The sequence below is a fragment of the Eublepharis macularius genome, chromosome 6 (assembly GCF_028583425.1).
Source record: "Eublepharis macularius isolate TG4126 chromosome 6, MPM_Emac_v1.0, whole genome shotgun sequence".
Classification (NCBI taxonomy): domain Eukaryota; kingdom Metazoa; phylum Chordata; class Lepidosauria; order Squamata; family Eublepharidae; genus Eublepharis; species Eublepharis macularius.
The window spans coordinates 91,967,001-91,989,327 of NC_072795.1; the positions used below are offsets into that span (position 1 = coordinate 91,967,001).

At 39.9% G+C, this 22,327-nt stretch overlaps 1 protein-coding gene across 1 annotated transcript in view; it reads left to right on the top strand.

The window, feature by feature from the left end:
• Positions 1 to 22,327, top strand: part of DOCK1 (dedicator of cytokinesis 1) — a 602,286-nt gene that overhangs the window by 565,782 nt on the left and 14,177 nt on the right. Inside the window, exons 47-50 of the mRNA XM_054984271.1 lie at positions 1,353 to 1,490; positions 7,410 to 7,555; positions 9,160 to 9,358; positions 18,767 to 18,917. Coding sequence (XP_054840246.1) covers positions 1,353 to 1,490; positions 7,410 to 7,555; positions 9,160 to 9,358; positions 18,767 to 18,917 — 634 coding nt within the window. The remainder of the gene's footprint in view (positions 1 to 1,352; positions 1,491 to 7,409; positions 7,556 to 9,159; positions 9,359 to 18,766; positions 18,918 to 22,327) is intronic.

Sequence of the window (22,327 nt, forward strand, 5' to 3'; positions counted from 1 at the left end):
ATCTCCCAAATCGGGCAAAACAACCATTCATTGTGGCACCTTCCATTTATTTGCCATATGGAAGAGAGCTAAGAGTTGCTCATTGGTGATTAAAGGAGCTTCATTAGATCTAGTCAAAGCAGCAAGGAAGTGGCAATTTTAATGTTTATTTTTTTAAACACCAAGGACTAATCTATGTAGTTATAAATAACTGTGGCCGTAGTTCCATCATTTCCTTTTGCAGTGCCAAGAGAAGCAGCAGCTGTGTACCACTAAATGTCAACAAAACATATTTTTGTTCAGGGTTTAATCTTGACAAGATTCCTTGGTTTTGTTCACTTGCTGTTGACTGTGTACTTATTATTATCTTTTACACTTGTAAATATGCTCATTGAGATGGATGCTCATGATGCTAGAAAAAAACCCGGTTTTTAATCAGTATCATGATTTAATTATGAACTATTAAGAAGCAACCTCTTAGCTTGATTGCTGTGAAGAATACAAAACTAGAAATCATGTAGACCAAGAAAGGCATCCCTCCCAACTCTTACAGGTTCATCAAGGAATCTAAGAAGAGATCTGTAGCTCTGGGGATGAAATAGCTTTGTTAAAACAATGTAAAGGTCAGCTACACCTCCACACTAATTGTATAATCGTATCTTGGCATGGTTATTTTGTGACAGCAGTTTTGCACATAAATGATTACTTTCAATTATAAAAGAGAATTAATTCTTCTTTCCCTATCTCTCACTGGCAAACCCCTTAAAAACAACTCCTGATTAGAAAATGTGGGTTTGGTACTTAGCATGTAAGTCTCTACATTTACTTAACAAATACTGATGTGCACAAATTCCAGCAGAGTTTTTCTCCTCCAGCATGGTACAAAGGGTCATAAATAGCATTTGTTAACCAGAGGCAGGCTTTGTTTCTTTGCTGTTTATTCTCTTGAAATCTGTTGGGCTTGACATTAATAGTCTACCTTGAGAGTCAACATTCATCACCATGCTAATTCAACTCATAGTGTGCTTGGATATTCTTTTCAGCATAATGTAAATGGAATATTTATTCATCCTGATGAATTTAGCTGTGTATCTCAGAACACAATGGCTCTATTTGTTTTGTTTTTTAAAGCTAACAACTTCACCTATGGTAATTATGAGATTTTCTGGAATAACAAAGCCAGAACTGCTGTCCCCAAACATGCACGGTTTCATTTCTACTCAAAGAACTACTAAAGAAAAAAATGTGATGCATGTGCCTGTGAAATAATTTCAGGCAATGTTTTGTTTACTGTTTAAGTAAAATCTCCTTTTCCTTCGTTTGACTGAAAATCAGAGCATTCATCATGACTAACATATGATGACCTGTTTCAGATTCCATTCCTGACTGAAGGTATCCGAATTCATGGTGATAAAGTAACAGAAGCACTTAGGCCATTTCATGAAAGAATGGAAGCCTGTTTTAAGCAACTGAAAGAAAAAGTTGAGAAGCAATATGGTATCAGGACTTTGGTAAGTAGTTCACCAAATGTGTCATTTCTAACAAGGTTTTATTATTAAAGAATATGGCTATAACAGGAACTCCTAGACTCTTAATTGAATCTACCAAAGAAATGGGGACATCATCTTATAATGGTAAAGTCAGTCTTCTCAGAACAAAAGCTTTTCCAACCAACATCACCTTATCTGGTTAATCTTTAGCTTGTCCTCCTTTTGCCGCTTTTTACCACAGCATCTAAGCAACGCTCCAGAGCCCAATCAGCTGCTCTGTGGGGGCCATGGTCAAAGGTATATATGTGTCAGGCTTCTCCTCCTCAGTGATGGAGTCCAGGGGTGCAGACTCCTCCAGAGATGCAACGTCCAGTGTCCAGCCAATGAAGAAGCCTCTGAGAAGATGGAAGAGGGGAATTACAGCTGCCTTGTCCCACTTTCACTGCCTTTACCAGACCTCTCAGGCAAGCCTTAAGAGCATTCTGGCCCTTCCTCTCTGACTCCCTTCAGCTTTCCTTTTTGAGGCCATCCCTGGGGGCCCTTCCTCCTCCCCCTCCCAATAGGCCAGTAGAGCCTGTCGAGGGTTCCCCTGGGCCGTTCCCTAGTCCCTTGAGGCAGCAGGAGGCCTATTGACTGTCATTCAAGGGGTCCAGCTACTCCCAGGCTCTGGTGGTCCTCCCTCCACTAGGAGGGCATTGCCCTACCCACTGCAGCTGCAGCCAGGCCAGGCCAGACGCCACCACCAACTGCTGCATCAGCTGTTGCCAGGCTGGACTGAGCCCCATTGCTCCACAGCTTGACTCAGTTCCCACTGTTGCCACTGGCAGTGAGTAGATTGGCCAGTTGCTGGGAAGTAAGGAGGCTCAGCTGCCCCTGCAGTGTTATACCTCAGCCAGGCTGCTGCTCCTACACTGGGGACAGCTCCACCATGGTGACCACATCCACACCACCTCATAGGATGCCTGTGAGTGCAGAGGGAGGGGTCACAGCTCTGGACAATATGGTTGGCTGTAATCAAATATTAATGACACCAAACCCCAAAGCTCTGGGTGGTCTCACTGAGTGGCCTTATATTAAATACTAAACAGCATGGAGAGAGAACAGAATCCTTGGGCATACTTGAGTATCTTCCTTTATTGTTCTCTGTGTTCTGTCTCACAGAAAAGACTAAAACTATTTTAAGATAAACCCAGACTCTCATCTGAATCTGAAGTCAACAGAATTTCATTTATTAATACATTCTAGTTTATCAGTTTCATGCTGGAACGTCTCTTTGAAGTCTTTCTGTTGAAATATGATAAGGTTGAGGTTAGCAGAAAAGCATCTTGAATTGAAATGTCCCAGGAGAACATCAGTCTGGTATATAATAATGTCTTTTAATTATTATTTTTGCACCAACTACATTAACCTCAGATAATAGCCAATAAGTTCATTAGAATTTTCTCCTTACAGTGTTCTCTATTTGCTTTAAGATTGTGTGCAATTTAAAGTTTTAATACAAGATGAAATCCTCAAGTGATATCTGATAGATTTTTGAAGCAGCCACCCTTTGAAGTCAGGTGGACATGTCAAAGAATATTACAGTATTTTTCTTGTAAAGCTGGGATCGAGCTGTATGGTTGCTTTAATTTATTTCTTTTTTTAAAAAAATCAGGTTTATACAGCTGCAAGTGATCAGTCGCTTGTTGCCATTAAGTATGATCTTGTGTCTTGACCATTCTGCTAAGCCTCTTAAGTGTGGGTGCTGAGGATCTGCTGTTTATGACTCAAGTTGTAAAAGTAGTAAGAAGTAAAGTGTGCATGTTATGTGCCAACAAGTCACCTCCAACCTATGGCGACCCTATGAATGAAAGACCTCCATAATGTCCTATCATTAACAGAGTTGCTCACATCTTGCAAAGTGGAGGACGTAGCTTCTTTTATTGAGTCAAGCCATCTCATTTTAGGTCTTCCTCTTTTCCTACTGCCTTCCACTTTTCCTGTCATTATTGATTTTTCCTGAGAATCTTGACATCTCATGATGTGCCTAAAGTACAATAGCCTCAGTTTTGTCATTTTAGCTTCTAGGGAGAATTCAGGCTTGATTTGATCTAATACTCACTTATTTGTCTTTTTGGATGTCCATAGTATCCCCAAAACTCTCCTTCAGCACCACATTTCAAATGAATCAATTTTCTTCCTGTCAGTTTTATTCACCATCCAACTTTCACATCAATACATAGTAATGGGAAATACCATAGTTTGCCTCTTAAGAGGACCCATGAAATATTGGCGGTTTCATAAATGCCACATCCAAATGTAACAAAAACTTTAACAAATAAGAAAGTACAGAAAACTAGGCACTTGACAAACATCTTTGGGGATGACATTCCACAGCTGAGGTGCCAGCACTGAAAAAGCTCTGCCTCCAGGCACAAGCTGTCTTACTTCAGAAGGTGGAGGGCAGGGCTTGATATCCTGGCATAACTGGGGTAGAGGTTGTTCAGTAGGGAGAATGGAAAGGAAGAGTAACTCTTAAAGATGGTCCTCAATTTGTAAACTGTAGTCTCCAAGGAGCACGGTTGAATCTCTATAGGGCCTACTTGGATATCACTGTTGATACTATTCTTTGGGTGTTAACAGTCAGCCTAAACTTCCATCAGTGTTGGGCGTGTTCTGTAGAACTAATAAGTGCTTTTTTTAAAAAAGCGTGGAAGTACTTAGGCATAATTTATTCCTTTTTTCACGGTTTAGCATGAACAAATTTACATACATTAAGAAATCCTTCAGATTTATAACTGTAAATCTTGTATGTATAAATTCAGTATTGTTCTCTCTGGTTTGTCATAGTGACATATGTTGTATATTTGGTACCATATGGAGTAAAAGATTTTTCAAGCTTTATTAACTACACAAATCATGTATGAACATGAAGTGAAGCAAAATAATGAAAACCCACTGTCATTTTAAAGATTTGTTATCACACAGCTTTGTAAAATGCATGTCCAAACAAGCAATCAGAAATCTCTTAAGTAGCAATAATGCCCCCACTTCCTCTGATTAAAAATATATGTATACAATCAAAAAATGGCATTCCTTATAACTTGAAGTTCTAGCAAGTGCACTGCATTGACTGCTATTTTATAATTTTACTAATGGAAATCTTAGCATCGTTTGTAAACTGCCATCAAGCTGCTGCTGAATTATGGTGACCCTGCCGGGGTTTCCAAGGCAAGAGACAGAAGTGGTTTGCTACTGCCTTCCTCTGCATAATGACCCCTGGACTTCCTTGTTGGTCTCCCTCTCAAATAGCAACCAGTGCAAGACCTACTTAGCCTCTGAGACCTGATGACTTCAGGCTGCACTTTCATGCATACACTACACTTCAGCACAATGACTGGTAGTCTGAGAATTGCCCTATGCACTACTGAGGCATTTGCATTGAAGTTATTGTCATGATTATGAATGAACCGTGCTTTGGAGAAGTATGGTATGTTGAACCAGATCAGTCTAGTATGCTTCTCAGATGTCCCTAGACCCAAACTGTTGTGATATATCCTTATATATCTAATTCTCAGCTCGCTCCAACATGCTTAAGCCTCCTGATCAGCGCCACTTGGGAACAAAACAGATGTTTCTACAACCTTGAGGGATCCCCAGGGTTGCAGAAAAATCTGAATCCTGCCCAAAAAACATTGGAGTTTTGAATTCAACTTATCACATGTTTGTGCATGAGTGTACATAAGCCTGAGGAAGACAGGCAGGCACGTTGTCCAGGTGGGCTGACAGGAGGGGGGAACTTCACATTGCCACGGGGCAGCCACTGCTGCCTCCGTCTTCTTTTTTTAATTAATTTTTTATATAATAAAGCATTAAAAAGATAGTTACACAAAAACTAACCAAACAAAAGATCCACCACTAAATAAAAACAACGTAACATACAGACAAAAGAAAGAAAAAACTATATAAACTAAAAGAAGGCTTCCAGTTTTCTCCATGACAAATATAAGTATCATTTTCAAATTTTCTCTTACTCTATGTTGAAGATATAGGCTCTCTTTTTGCTAATGTCCAAATTCCTTAGTCCATCTTCCTGTGAGTGACTGGACGTCCCACAGGAACTGTTCAGTGGCTGTGTGCTCCAAATGACCCAGCCAAATTAAAAAATGGTTGGTTTGGAAGGGATATGCCACCACCACCTGATCTGGGAGCAGGCCTTGCCCCTCCCTGGCCCAGATACCACAGCCACAAGCGACAGCTGGCTCAAACCCCACAGCGGCAAGCCCATACCGAACTGTCACCTCATGCTCACACACCACCGCTCATCTGCACACAGCAGCTGCAAGCCCCTGTACACCCAGCCGCCAAAAAGCAGCAGCTAAGGAAAAGGGAAGGGTGGTTGGGAAGGGGGGAAAGGAACAGGGAAGGGTGATTGAGGGGGAGAGAGAAACAGGAAAGGGTTTGGGGAGGGGGGAAGCCAAAAAGGGAAGAGACTTTGGAAGGAAAAGGGAAAGAGGAACATTTTTAGGAGGCTACCACTGCTGCCGTTGAGCTCAAGATCCATACTTTGAAGAAAAAACATAAACCACTTAACTTGATTTTTACAATCTGTTTTTATATTTATACTAAGAGAGTTTCATGTATTGAAGTAAGAGAGGGACACACACTTTGTCATCAGCTTCTAAAATGTACAGTACAATATTGCTCCAATTCTGTATACATTATCCTTATCTTTACATTTCATATTTGATACACGTATCAAATACGCATGAGTAACTTCCGATCACCCTGACCTGGCTAGCACAGGCAAACCTGATCTTGTCAGATCTCGGAAGCTAGGCAGGGTCTTGGTTAGTAATTGGATGGGAGACTCCAAGGAAGACCAGGGTTGCTATGCAGAAGCAGGCAATGGCAAACCACCTCTGAATGTCTCTCGCCTTGAAAACCAGCAGGGTCAGCTATGACTTGATGGCACTTTCCTCTACCAGCAACTTCAGAACATGCACATATAACTTTCTAGAACCTCTTCATTCTCCATGCAGTGGCCAAGGTGCTGGGAATGGTCATAATAAAGTTCTCTGGAGAGGCAGCATATTAATTTTTTTTAATAAATAAATATTATATACAAAATCCAAAAAAGAAATGAAACTAGAATCTTATTTTTTAAAACTCAAAAATATTTTTGGTGGGGCTAAAAGTGACAAAGTTTCTCGCTGGGGATCAGCAGTTGGACATTTCTGCTCTAGAACAGAATGTGCTCCCCACAAGAAGAGATTGACATAAAGTCTGTTTACCTGTCATTTGTTTCAGTCGCATATATTAACGTTGTATAAAAATTGACTGTCAAGCTTATGCCCAGATGTTACCCTCCCACAATTGCTCTAATCTGCAGCTAATACCTGTCAGAATTGATGGAGTCTTATCATTTCTGTCTGACTTGTTCTGCACCAGCCCCCTAGAAGCTGACATGGTAGAAGAATCTACCTGTCATCAAATAGCATGGTATTCCTGTTTTTGCTGGAAGAGTTCAATTATTTTATGCATATATTAGTTATTAATGGCTAACAAACCTTCAATAAATATTCAAAATTATAAACTCTTTCTTCATTTAAACTACCACATAAAATATATTTGTGCAGATTAAATGTTTCTCTGTGAAACTAACACACTATATCTGTGTTTCTGCAGCATTTTTTATTTGAAGTATATAGATTACGTAAGTGATATAAATATGCATGAGGGAGAGAGATTGCTGTGGCCTCAATGAATGTAAATGTGATTTGAAATACCTTTCTTTACAACAGGATGATAAGACAGAGTATTCTTTAGCTAATGCATATGAATGACACTTAAATAATGGTAGATTTTTATTTGGACTCAAAGCCATTGTAGACAACATCTGACAGTTACATCTTCAGTGTGGTCTGGGAACAGTAAAATAATATTTTCTCCTTTTTGTAGCCCTCCAGTGTGGATGATAGACGAGGCAGTCGTCCAAGATCTATGGTTAGATCATTCACAATGCCTTCTTCCTCAAGGCCACTGTCTATTGCATCTGTTTCCTCAGTTTCATCTGACAGCACACCGTCTAGACCTGGCTCTGATGGGTAGGTATGCAGACTTCACATTCCAGGGCGTGGTTGGAAAACTACACCATGGAGGAGCCTTGCTGAAGATCAGTAGGTCTGGATCTGCCCAGTGTCTGGATTAGGCTCTTCCTAAGGAACCCTATGCACACCTTGTATAGGTTCCATAAGAGAAGAAAGCTATGATATACATGCAATAAAATAAATGAAAATAACTAACTAAATAAATACTTTAGCCAGGATAGACAACCTTTTTTCTTGCAAGTACCAAAAATCTATAGCGCTAGAAAACAAAAAAGGATTGGAGAGAGAAGGATTACACTGGGTCAGATAGGCTGTGAGCCAGCAGACTCCTAGCAGTACTTCCAGCACCTCAGGACTTGGGCCCCTTGAGCAAACAGCTGGCTTTGCATGTCAAGCAAAATAGTCTGGCATGCTGCTGCTCATTGTGCATGCTGAGGAGGTCGACTGTCCCCGGCTTTCACATCTGGTTGGTACTGAGATTCTCCTGTTAATATTTTGGGCATTGAGAGATGACTATACATACACATACACAAGATCTTACAACATGTGTGGTCTTTAAGAGGTTTCCTTTGTTCCGTATTTAAAAATTTGCACACAGGTTCTTGTGTCTAGATCATGGCAATTAAAATCCTTAGCCTTGGGATTCTTACTAATTTGCCACCCTCTTTCCTTGATTAAATGTATCAAAGTTAAGGATTCGTTGAAGCCACTTAATGAATTTCACCTCAGGTCTAAAACTTATTAAGACACTCATTCTTGATTCCTTGCATTTCTTGACTGGTGCTAGTTACAATGTTAATTTTAAATGATTGTTTCATAATTATGTCTTTTCTGACTTTTGCAGTCAGGGATCAAGGCCTTCATTGCTTGCTTATTGCTGCTCCAGAGGACTCATGTTCTAACAGTTACAAGCACAGTTTATAACATTGACTTCAGTGGGCTTAGAAAGGTGTAACTCTGCTTAGATGGACAATGTAAGATGCTCTAAAGCCAGAGGGATCATAAGTCTGGAAAGCAGCCTGTGAAATAAAAACTAAACCCACGTAATCCATTAGCAGTTTTTGTCCAGTCTGGAGATCTGTGTCTCTTCTTCTCCTTTATATACACAACAATTGATAGGTAAAAGGAAATAGGTTGTAAAAGATGCAGATGTGAAAGTATCAGCCCTTGCCACATAATATGTACATACATTTAAAAGTACAAACTTTTAATGGCTTTACAAATATGTTTCCATTTATTTATGCACCTATTCAAATTAACCTTTAATTAATCTGTGTTTCTAACAGTAACAATACTCAGCATTTCTGTAGCACTTGACATGAATCCTCATAGTTGTCCTCCCTGTGCAGTAGGCCAGTATTATTATCCCCATATTTCAGATGGGAGATTGGAACTAAAAGAAAATAGCCACCTAGAGAGTTTGGAAATCTGAGCTAATGGCCTCCTGAATCACAGGTCACTCTCTTAACTGCTAAGCTGTACCCTCTATCCCCTCAGAACAGCCAGGCTGCTTCTCTCTGGCAGAGGCCCCTCCGATCCTGGACAAAAGTATGGTATTTTTTGATATTAATATATTAGTTGTAAATATTCATGTCCTTCAGGTTTGTGCTTGAGCCGCTTCTGCCAAAGAAGATGCATTCTAGATCACAAGATAAGTTGGACAAGGATGACCCAGATAAAGATAAGAAGGAGAAGAAGAAAGAAAAGAGAAACAGCAAGCACCAAGAGATATTTGAAAAAGAATTTAAGTCCACAGATATTTATCCGCAGCCGTCTGAAGCGGTGATACTTTCTGAAACGGTAATTGTAACTGAGCCATACTTAATTGTAAGCAAGAGCATTTATATGTCTGAACTCACTGGACAATGAAACAGTTGTATTGTGCTTGATGTAATACTAAAGCATTCACGTAAGAATTCACATAGGAACATTTCAGAAATTCCAGCACATGTATTCGTTGAAGCCACTTAATGAATTTCACCTCAGGTCTAAAACTTATTAAGACACTCATTCTTGATTCCTTGCATTCTTGATTCCTTGCATTTCTTGACTGGTGCTAGTTATATACTGGTGCTAGTTATATACACCTAGCTCCAAGGAGGAGCTAGGTGTATATAATTTATCATAGTGGTCAAGTAAGCACTTGATCTAGCAGTTGTCTATATTGTTCAAGTGGAAAGGAGAATTTTACCACACATCAGATGGGAGAGCTTGATAAAATGTTCACCTATATACACCCACATTGAAGGTATGTTAAGGGTATGTGCAGTATGCAGAGGAGGGTGCTTTGCTCAGATTCCTATGCACCTTTCAAGCCTACCAGAACAGTGGAACTCTTGACCCAGCCTAAATACATCCTTAGCAGAAAGCAAAGCAAAGCACAGTCTACTATATTTGCCTAGTTATCCATATGATCAGACTTCCTATGTACATGACATAAAGACCTTAGATAACAAAAGTCAAGTCTTAATAAGCACAGTTTTTCCAGGAAAAATTTCAAATACATCTTTAAGCAATCTTTATGAACATTTTCCTTGTCCACTCAAGTAACCTTTTCAAAACCCTAGTCTGGATCAAATATGTCTAATTTGCAATTGATTTATTTTATCATTAATATGGTTTATGTTGAATTTTTACTTATAATAATTTACCTCATCGCTGCAACGTTAATGTGAACCCAGGCTGTGAGTAATGTAATTCCAAGGAGTTTAGAACTAAAGTGCAACTTGAAAGGATCATACTTGGGTGAAGAATGTCTTTTGTAAATGATCTGTTGAAAGGAAATCAATTGCAGTATATCTCTTATAATATTATGGTTTTAGGAGGAAGGGCACTGCTGTTATTTTAGTTACTTTGGGATGTGAGATGCCAAACCCATTTTCCCCCAGTTGAACCATAGACTTTATATGCAAGAGCAAGGACTACTTTTTGCCACTCAATTTCTCCATGCATAACAATTGTTAAAAGAAACTCAGCACGGTTAGTACATGCTGCACTCCTTGTTTTCTGCAAATGTGATCACAAAAGTGGAAACTGGTTTACCACATGATTCTGTGCCCCCATAAACAATCCCATACAGATAGTTAATGAACTGAAGGTTAGTTTCAGAAGCGCAAGATTTGAGTCCAGTAGCACTTTAAAGACCAATTAGATTTCCAGGGTATGAGCTTTTAAGAGACGAAGGGAGCTCTGACTCTCAAAAGCTCATAACCTGGAAATCTAGTTGGCCTTTGAACTGAAGTTTGGTGATTGCAATGTGACTTACATATATAGATAATGAGTTGGATCCAGTCTAAATTTTCCGGTGGCAAAACAGAACTTTCCCACCTCCCTGCCCTATTGCAGCCCACTGATCTTCATGAAATGCTATGCCTGGGAAATAGGAGACTCTGAAGGAAGAAATGGGGGCAGGGTCTACAGTGGGAAGGGGGAATCAGTATAAATTATCAATTTAGTCTGGATCCAACCTAATGAATGTAGTTTGCTATAAACAGCTGTATGTAAATTTTTATACAAGTATCTGTCCATCATATATCCAATATATAAGTAAATATCCTTCCGTTTGAGAATGGTTAAGGCTTTTACAAGTGCTCTGAATACAGAGGAATTGCAACTGAAGGCTGCTTCTTAATCTGTGCTGACTTACAATTTAGGCTGTATAAGGGGCAGAGCTTTGCCATGCTCTTTTGACCTCAGTCCTCTTCCTCTGCAGGCTGAAGGTGCAACACTGGAGCTACAGTCAGTACTATATACATGGTAAATACGAGTCTGGTTACAATGGCATAGGAAGTCCATTTGAATAAATAACTGTCACAGCAATGCCAGTTTTGGAAAAAAAACTAAAAGGGAAAAGTATTAACTGCATGGAGCCCAAGTTGTGAGATCAGAATGCCACTGAACAGTATCTGTAGTGCTCACATGAAACAGAAAAAGGTGGAAGCTTTTACATGCTCCATTGTTTTGGAATATCATTAACTTTGTCAGTGCCTTAACTCTTCTCTTAAATTTGAGGGTTTTTTTAAAAAAAATGGCATACAATCATAATTCCTGTTTATTGGAAAAGCCATATATTTTCTCTGCCCTAAGAGGAATAGTGGGTGTACCATAAAGGAAGAGCTAAAACTGAAGCCACACATCTCCAGCAACATCTTGTCTAGCAACTCCGCATGCAGTTTTCCAGCTTGCATATTCATACTTGTCTGAGCAAACATGGCATAGATTTCCCCAGGATCTTCAAAATGTCCAGTTTTTAACGTAATCTGCTGGGAGACTACCTCTCCATTTTTTCCATGCTGCACGAAAAAGGAAAGCCACAGAATTCTGTTTCTGAAGCTGCATGTCTCTTTGCTTTGCATTTTTTCCAGTAGAAAGGCCTATAAGAGGTGATAGCATATCTCTCTGTCTACTTATCAATCTTCTATCTATTTTTCTAAAATCTTATCTTGCCCAACCTCTTAGGAACTCAGGGCAGGGTTTTTGGTTCTCTTTTCCTATGTGAGGCTGAGATTAGACTGAGATTGTGAGACTGGACCCAGTCTCACAATCTCACCCAGTGAACCTCATTGAAGAGTGTGGCATTCAACCCAGGTCTCTCAGATCCTAGATCCGTATTCTAACCAGTACACTATACTGGATCCCAAGTTTCTACAAGGGGATGACTGACCACCCATAGGTCACTATCTCCAGCTTCCCTCTTTAGCAGGCAATGATTAATAGATTAATCCTCATCAGTGCTTTTTCTGATCAGTTTTTAAATGAAGGTAGGATTCAAATGTGCTCTAAATTGTTATAAAGAAATTCAGTTATTAAAAATGTGTGTTAATTAAGTTTTTCTAGCTATACACTTGGTAAATTACCATACTAATTTAAATGAGTGATCAAAAACAAAGACATTGTACATTTTCTAAAGAGAAAATTGATCCTAATTAAATGGTTCTTGTATGTTTTTGATCTACTCCAGAAAGATAATTTAAATACTTCAGTATTTTACTATTATCAGTAATGGTTCTGTTGATTCCATTTGTCTTATTCTAAGTAGCAGAAAATTTCCTTGATACAACCGCTTGTACTTAATTTGTTCATTCCAGAGTGTTTTGCTCAGACAATCTCTGGTGCTGAGTATTTAACAGAACATTCAGACACATATGCCAAACATCAGAATAACAGGTGGCACATTGTATTGATCTAAAGAGAACTAACATTAATGGTTACGGATTTCATTATCATTAAACTAAAAAAGTCATATTTTCATTCTAGAATAGTCTCTTAGACCAATATAAGTTTTCTCTGCAGAGAAATAATTAACATGAGTGCCCTTGAATGATACAGGATATGTAAAAAAAAAACCTGGATATTGAAATAGAAAAGAACTCTACAGTAATCACAGTAAGAGGTGTTTCATATCTTTTTATGCTTGTGAAACTAGCGTAGTATAACACATAGTTTTGGCCTAGAGGGACCTTGGATCAGTCCCCACTCGGCCATGAAGCTCATCAATTCAGTCATCATTTGTCAGCCAAATCTACCTCACAGAGTTGTTGTAAGGATAACATTCACATAAGCTGCTTTGAACTGCTTTGTGCAGGGTACCAGTGATTTTGTGGAAGACAATGCCATAGGGACCCTGACTCAGTGATAGAGCAGCTACATGCAGAAGGTCCAAGGCTTGATACCTAGCATCACCAGCAGAAAAGATTAGGTAGCGGTTGACATGAAAGACCTCTGACTGAGACCCCAGGGAAATGGTGCTTGTCAAACTAACCGATACTAACCTTGATGGTCTGATTCAGTACAAGGCAGCTTCATGTGCTACACCTCTGAAGATGCCAGCCACAGCTGCTGGCGAAACGTCAGGAACTACAATGCCAAGACCACGGCAATACAGCCTGGAAAACCCACAACCACCATCGTTCTCCAGCTGTGAAAGCCTTCGACAATACATCGCAGCTTCATGTGTTCCTTATTTGGTTCACAAGTTCCACTGCCTCGCTACAGGCCTGCAAGTCTGAATTTTTAGCTTTCCTTATAGTGTGCTGAGACATTTGATGAACTTATCTACAAGAGTGGTTCCATGTGGCTCTCTGCCATGAAGCAAATGCATCCATATTTTTGTTGGTAAACATAGTTAATTGAACTGTTACTGTTACAGGGTCATTTTTTACTCTGATGTGTCCAAAGGGTAGAATATCCTCCTTTCCTAACAGGCAAAGGAGAATGGCAAGAGATTTGAAATGGTAAGGTGCAAAAAAAAAAAAAGGTGGCTTTCTGAATTAAGAGAGAAAATGGATTTGTAACATTGCAAAGTCTTACATAACCATGCAAGATTCTTTTCAGTGTTCTTGGTCTTGGCTTATACTCGCTAAGGCATATACTCTTAGAAAGGACTCTCAACGCAAGCAAAACTGCTAGCTCCCATTATACACTATTCTTCAACTAGCCATATAACAGCTGAGATATACCATGGCAGTTCACCATTCATTACATCCAAAGTCTACCAGCTTGCTGTCACCATAGTTCTATTTAAGTAATTAAAAAGGCAGGCTTCATCTCACCACATCTACTTAACTTTAGAATAGCAAATGAGAAAGTACACAAGAAGGGAGTCTGCTGCCTCTTTGAAAGCAAGCAGCTGCTTGCCTATTTACTTTTGAGTAGATCACACATTCCTGTTCATTCCTTGATGACTTGAACATGTCGATAAAGCATCACATCTCTAGCACCACTTTTAAATCTTTTTGACTAATCAGAGATACAATATTCTTCACAGAAATCAATTCACCTATTTCGCTGGTGGTCCTCGAGTATTTTTCCTGAGGCAATACAGGCAGAGCGCTCTGTAGCCCCCTCCTTTCACAAAGTCAGTAGCAACAGAAGCTTCGATAGAGCCCTCCTCCTATGACCCCTAAGATGCTTGCTCCTGTGCATGAACCAAATAAAGACGAATGGAAGTGAGCAGCTGGAAGTGAATACAGATAGAGCTCTTTTTTTGCTGTTTGGACTAGGGAGGAATGGGTCAAAAATCCCTTTGCCCTTGTTGGCTTGCATTGCAGTGAAGCCAGACAGAGCCAAAGTTTCTGGCCCTTCAATCCTTGCTTAATTCAAAATATGTCCCCTCTTTAAAATTAGTTGTCAGCCAGGGATCGGTGGAATGATTTTCCTTGGCTCAGAGATTCAATAAAATCACTCATTAACCTAAAGTATCTAGAAGTACATAGTTGTACAGTGTTTTATAAACTTGAGATTTCCCCTCCATTCAAATGTGCAATGTATCACTGCAGTGGAAATAAGGTTCTCCTTCTCTCAACTAATAGGGCCATTATTACTGTCCAAAACATGATTGCATGAATGTCACAGGTATCTACAGGATAGCAGTTGCAGCAAATATCTTCCTAATACCTCTATATGCACAACTATTACAGGATTAGTGGCCACCAGCTCTGTTTTGCTCTAGGTCTCAAATAACCTCACGACAGCACTGCCTTTTCCTCACACTTGCCTTGCTACCACATGTTATCTAGCCTGCGGTGTGGCACACAGTTCATTCTAAACTAAATCCATGTCAATCATATGCATTTCAAAGCCTAGTGAGAGCCCCCTGTTTTTACTTGTCACTTTATGCTTTACATTATCTTGCATTTATAATCTGCCCCAAGTAAATCAGTATATTAACTTGTCTTTGATATTGTTTTTATAAACGAACCACAGTTGTGATATTTCTAGGTTTTGCTTTTTCTGGAAATAAGATAGATTATATCCAAATGGCTTTGGATTTTGGCATGTATTAGCAGAAAAGTCTTGTAATTTCTTTATGGAGCAAACAAAGTGAGACTTAATAGCTTTACAAGGAGAAGTAGTAAACAAAAGTATTTTCCTCATCTTCTCTTTTCCTGTGGGATAAGATGATGTTACTCTCTATGTAACCTCCTCAATAGATTGCAAATTAATAACTAAATTGGATAATTGTGATCTTAGTGTTTAGGGACCCATCAACATCATTGGACCATAAGAAGCCTGTTCTTGTGACCTACATCCTACTGCAGAACATGGCAAAACTTTCGTTGTCTTTGATCATTGTACACTGCACCTTAAGACTGCATTCAGATATCACATCAAGCTGACATTAAGCCTTAATGTACATGAAGCTGACTTGCTGCTGGTCTTGTATGCATACATCACCTCTCGTGGAGTGTCGTGGATAGTTAAATAGAATTTGCCATCTCACACACCCATGCCGGGATTACAAGTATGGAATAAACTCTGGTTTAGAAACCAGTTTGGGGAGAGGGGGTTAAGTCTGGTTAAGCCATGCAGCTGCATTTGTAAATCATGGATACTTTGAAACTATTTTCATTTTCTGGTGTGAATCTGCAATATTTCCACTCCCTCGGCTTTGGTCAGCTCTTTTCCCTACACTATAGGAATCATCTCAGTTATTTTCTGTGGAAAGTGCCACTAATTGACTACCACATCTCACAACTCTAAGTCAGTAAGCACCGCTATTGAGGCCATAGCAAGATTTAGACCCAGAATACTGTTTTCCCTTGCCACATTCCAGTTTATACTTTGGCAGGGACACTTGTAGAAAGCTCGTTGCTTCGTTATAAGCACCTCTGGGTGAATGTCGGTGAGACGGTAAGCATCTGTTGGGAAGTTGGTCCTCCAAAATCTCTTACTTGGAGAGCTTCACACCCACCTCCTTCAGTAAGTGAGCTTGCTACTCTCTCAGAGTGGGACTGCACAGAAGCCACAAAGATGAAAACAGGGTTGCTCTTACCTGTAACTGTTGTTCATCGACTGGACTTCTGTGCAGGCACACATCCCTCCCTCCTGCCCCGCCGTGAACTCTCTGGAACCTTTGTTTCTGGGGGATCTCTAGTGGCAGCATGGAGAGAACTGAAAGAATAGCTCCCCTCCTCCTGATCATGTGATGTTTTTGGTGGGAAAGTGCCAAGGGGAGGAGGAGCACTCCTAGTATACTAGAAAACTCTAGAAATCTTTTCAGTAGCTGGCCTGCATGTGCGCAGTCCCAGTGTGGGACTCATCGAGAAGACCTCTCGATGAACAACAGTTACAGAAAAGTGCAATTCTGTTTTCCTTCCTTGTGCTCTGTGCATGAGTGAGCACTTGGATCATTGGTTTGTGAAGGTCAGTATTGTCTACTCAGACTGGCAGCAGTGTCATGGACTGCCCTGGTATCATGTGGGAAGATGTTTGTTGTTGAGTCTTGGAACTTTGTTGCCTAACCCTTGGAGTGTGCCTCTGGAATAGAAAACCCACTTCTTCAGGACCAAGCTACATGTTTGGGCTCCTGAACAAAGTGCTCCAAGCCACTCTCCATTGTTTCCTATGGGGGAAACATTTTCAGGGCTTTACAGTCAAAGAGAAACCTTAAGCAAAGGCAACTTCTGGTCAAGAGCCAGTTCCAGATGTAAACTGAATCTAAAAAGCCCAGCAGAACCAAACTACAGCAAAAGAACCAATATCAAACCAGAGAATCCCGATGTCAAACCAGAGAATCCCAAACCGAAGCAAGTTAACAACTGCCTTTTAAACTCTGGACAAGCCACAGAGTATAAAAGGCAGCTGGTGGAAGCTTGAAGGACTTTTGGAGTTCTGAAGGGGGTGACAGTGGGGTAGGATAGGAGGGAATTCACGGCCTTCACCTTGCAGAGAAAAGCAGGCAGTAGCAGCAAAGGTGGAGCAGCAACAACCGAGCTGGAAGCAGCTCAAAGTGGCTCAAAGCTCCACTGAGCTCCACAGCAGGAAAGCAGCACAAGGTTGGCAGCAGGCAGCAGGCAGAGAGGCTGGGAGAGGAGCCAGCTGGAACATGGGGAGCCATGAGGGCAGAGACTGAGAGAGATGGTCTTGCCTCCCTCCCCATGCCTGGAAAGAAAAAAAAAGTCAGCCTGCAGCAGTGTTTTGCCAAATTAAACCAAATAAAGTCATTTTGATCTAGCCTATTAGTATTCAGCTTCCTGGATCTGATCCAAGACCCTCTATTTTGAACCAGTATAGCCAGATTTTGCCAGATCAGGGCCGATTCCAGATGGCCCTCCCCACCCCAAAACGTCGCACGGAAAACACGAAATATCGCGTTTTCTCACGCGAGTTTTGCACGACGTCGCGCAAAACTCGTGCAACAAAACGCGATATTTCGCGTTTTCCGTGCAACGACGCATGACGTTTTGGGGTGGGGAGGGCCATCTGGAATCAGCCCAGCTTAAATCTGGCTAATTGACTAGTATACGAATACCAGATTGCACACCCCTACTAAATGGCTTTGGCAGATTCTGAACTGAGGAACTTGTTCCCAGAGGAGGCAAGAACTGGAAGTTAATATCTGCCTTGACTGCCTATTAAAAGCAAATGAAATAGGCAACTTCAGGAATTTTTGCTGAACATTTCCCTTACATTCTTCCTTATACTTTTTATATTAAAAGCAAACAAAATAGGTAACTTCAGAAATTTTTGTTAAACATTTCCCTTACATTTTGAACATGAAAAAATATTGGTGATGTGAAAACTGTGAAGAGAGTGCTAAGTACAGTTCTATTGGACATACTATTTACCCCTTGGATACTTTGAGGAGGTTTGTGGTTTAAATTATTTCAATATCCGTGAGAATAAAAAGTTTCTGGAGAATAAAGTACGGGTCAGAATTTTAAGAGAAAACAAATATTGATGGTTTTGGTGATAATTAGATTTGTGCTGGTGGTATTTACTTCCATTAAAAATTGGATTAATAACCTCTGATTTGAATGGGAAGAATAGATGCCATGTAAAAAAGAAAACAGTTATTTAAAAAACAAGATTCATGCTATTTGTCTTTTAATTCATCTTTGTTTTATAACAGAATATAACTGTGGTTAAGAAAAAACACATGCTATGTTTTTGTAGAAAACTAGAAAGCAACTTTTAAAAATTAACTGCAAATTCCAGAGCACAAAATAATGCTTAGGAAAGGACAAGCCAAGGATATTTGTTTGAGAGTACCACACTGAAATGAAAACTTTTTCCTTATCGCTTTGATGTTACATTGTACATCTAGGAACACATTTATCACAAGGTCAACAGCTCAATAAGAAATGTTTCCTCCTTAATGTATCCAGCTACATTGCAAGAGCAAGTGATATATCCTCATGCTAACTGCCCTTTTTGTGTAAGTTTGACTTCAAATTGGTCCAACTTTTTCTTTTCAATCCAATGCAGATCAGTCCTCTGAGACCACAAAGACCAAAGAGCCAAGTGATTAATGTCATGGGAAGTGAAAAACGTTTTTCTGTTTCGCCATCACCACCTTCTCAGCCCACCCCTCCACCTATCACTCCAAGGACCAAACTTTCTTTCAGTTTGCAACCCAGTAAGTCTCTTTACAAAATCATGATTCTGATGAGAGCCAGTGTGGTGTAGTGGAAAAAGTGTCAGACTAGGATCCAGAAGACTCAGGTTCAAATCTCCACTCTGCCATGGAAGCTCACTGAGTGACCTTGGACCAGTCACACAGTCTCAGCTTAACCTACCTCACAAGGTTGTTGTGGTGATAAAATGGAGGAGAGCAGAATGATGTAAGCTGCTTTGAGGGCTCATTGAGGAGAAAAGGGGGGGTGCAAATTTTTTATGTCATCTGGATTAAGTGGTTTTAATGTTTTTATTGTGTTGTTATTGGAATATTGTTGGAAGTCACCCTGAGCCCACTTGCGGGAAGGGCAGGGTATAAGTCAAATAAAATAAATAAATAAATAAGTACATCCTATTATATAAAAAGCAAGCCATGTTCCAGACGACTCACCTCTTACCCTGATGTGCCTCCAGAGGGCTCCCCATGGCAAGAAGCCAAGGCAAGGCGTCCCTCCTTCCTTCCCCTTGCTTTCACCTGGTGGCAATCGGGGTGGGGAGGAAGTGGCAATGCCTGCCCTCCACCTTCACCCACCCAGGATCAGGTGCAGAGAAGAGGCAGTGCCTGCCCCCCTTAGCTGACCAGGATCAGCTCTTCACCTGGCCGGGATCTGGCATAGAGGAGGAGGCAGTGCCCGCCTACCTGCCCTCTCCTTTCTAGAGCCCATTGTATTTTTTCCCACAACGGGCTTTTTTGCTAGTAAATAAATATCTTGCCCAATCAAATTGCAGTAGCAGTGTGGCATGTCTAATGCTTTATGCCCAGCTAAGCAAGAGGCTTTTCTAGGGTATGTCCATCTAGGTTAGGAGCATTGCTCTACTGAACAAGACCTCCTTACTTAGAAACATGGGGAAAAGGATCCAATCTATTTTGTACAGCTACTGCATGACATTTCATACGAAAAGGCTAAGCAGAATTCCTCAGAAAAGCCTTTGGCATGAAATCATTTCACAAATCCTTGATGTATACCGTTTCTATTTTTTAAGTAGATTGTTACTGACTACAGCATTAAAATTGCAGTCTACTATCGAATAAGATTCCAAGCTCCATTAAATATGCATCACTTAGTGGTTGACATTATTAGTATTTTTACAGGGATTTTATCTGAACTTAGGGCACCTGAACAGTAGATTGGCCTGATGTGGGGGGTTTTTTATGTCCCACAATAAACATATGGCAAATAGTGATTCCACTGCAGCTTCATTACCTCATGTTTACTACATGTTGTGCAGGACAACTTAGCCCTGATTTTGACCACAATGAACTTTTTGGTATAACAAATTTCTCAAGGTAACACTTGGAAAGTCAAAACTTTGTGAAGTATATGAAGAAATTTAAGACAAAAATAATAATGCATAAGGAAGAGACTTTAACATTTCTTAAAACTATTATTTTGCAAAGAATCTGTCACTAAGGCCCATCATAGCATTTAGCAAATGTGGAGGAAAAAAGCTTGTGCAGGAATGCACATTGTTCTATATCAAATGCACAGAAACACACCATTTTGATTAAACCAAGAGGTGGAGGGACAGAATAAGATCACCAACATTCATGCACTAATTCCTGGCAAATTAGAGCCCTTCTCTATGGAACTGTTCCATGAAGCAGTCTTTTAATCGGTATAAACTTTTTGCTTCTTGAGGGCGTGTTTTCTTGAGACCTTAACATATCCTGTGAGTGAGCCCATGAATCTCTAAGTTTCATCATATTGTTACTACAAGGCAGAAAATAAGATTGTATCAGTTTGCAGGTGACAGTGAACTATCCACGTTTAAGTGTTAATTATACTTTATACTCAGAACACTTTTTCATAGCCTCAGTACTCTTCCTATATTTTAGAGAAAACAAGCACAGAACATGGTCACCTCCTAGTGTATCAATAATCTCTTTACAATTTCATCCCCAACCTGGCAGAATTTTGTACTCTTATTATTTTTAATGAAGCAGCATAATTAAATGAAAGTCATGTTTGTGGCTATCCAAAGAGAGTGTGGGTAGGCATCTAAAAATACCAGCTGAAGGACAGAATGTATTTGAACCATACTGAGACATCAGTTTATTTTGCACTGTTTAGAAAAAATATTGTTTTATGTTTTTCTCCCTAAATATATTATTTATTCAAACAACTAGTGACTTCTAATTTAATATAATTATAGTAATTTTCAAACTTTTCATTAAAGAGATGTGGCTAATTATAAAATTCATTTCTACATTGAATTCCTGAAAAGCTTTATGTGGAAGAGTAAATAAAGTTGTATTCCATTATATTGTGATATATCTTAGAAAGTAAACGTTTAACATCATTGGATTTTCAGTATTGACTAAGGAGGAGCTGTCAATATTAAGTAGACATATATCACAGAAGGAACAATCTGGCACAAGTTTCATATTAAAAATGCTTGGGGACAGCAGAGATTGCTGATAGCAAGCATTACTTTTAAAGCTGTAAGTTAAGTATCTCGTTCATTATAGTAATTTCTTCCTGGTACATAGATCTCCCCATTGTCTTTGACCACCATTTAGGAATAATGGATGGAATCAGTTGTTTTCTCCTCCCCACACACAAACGCAGGGTGTCCTTGAGCACATGTGACTGTTGCTCAAGAGCACCTACATTTCTCATGTGGTACAGAAAAGCAACCACATCAAATGCTTCTTAGATATGTTCCTGTTGTTTGCAATTTAATATTGAATGCAGTATCCAAGATCAGACCTTTAAAATTTGCTGTGAGTTACTGTTGTGTACGCATACAACCAGACAGAAAACATGCCTCTGCTAATATGCATTGATGTAATACGTTTCAAAATAAAGATACATCATTTGGAAAAGCATTATTTACTGAAAACGAGAAACATCTGTTAACTCTGGTCCATTGTTGATTTGGTATAACAGAGACACTAGGTTCGATCCAACAGAAAACCTTGTGGAAACGGTTGGTGAAGGGGATCTTCCCTGCCTTGTCCTTCCCTACCAGCCGTGAACAGTCATCCAGTGCATATTGCAAGATCCTAATAAACAAAATGGACCACTGCACTTTGCCTCTTGTTCCCTCTTACACTGGTGGAGAGCTTGCTCCACCATTGGTGAAGAAGGAAGAGGCATGCAGTATTGCTAAATTCATCATCCTCACTGCTGCCCTTTGTTGTTGATATATTGTGATTATGAGTCCCCTAATCCTGAGCGAAAGATTTTTTTAACACAGAGATGGTCAGCAAGGAAAGATTGGAGGTGGGGGGAAGGGGCTTCTTCACCCATCAGCGCTTCTTCCATCTTTTCCCGCAGATTCCAACTCTCTCACTGTTCTGAGTTCATCAGATGTTATTTCATAAGGCCCTTTATTTTTCAAGCAGCAAATTACTGTTGGGTCACTAAC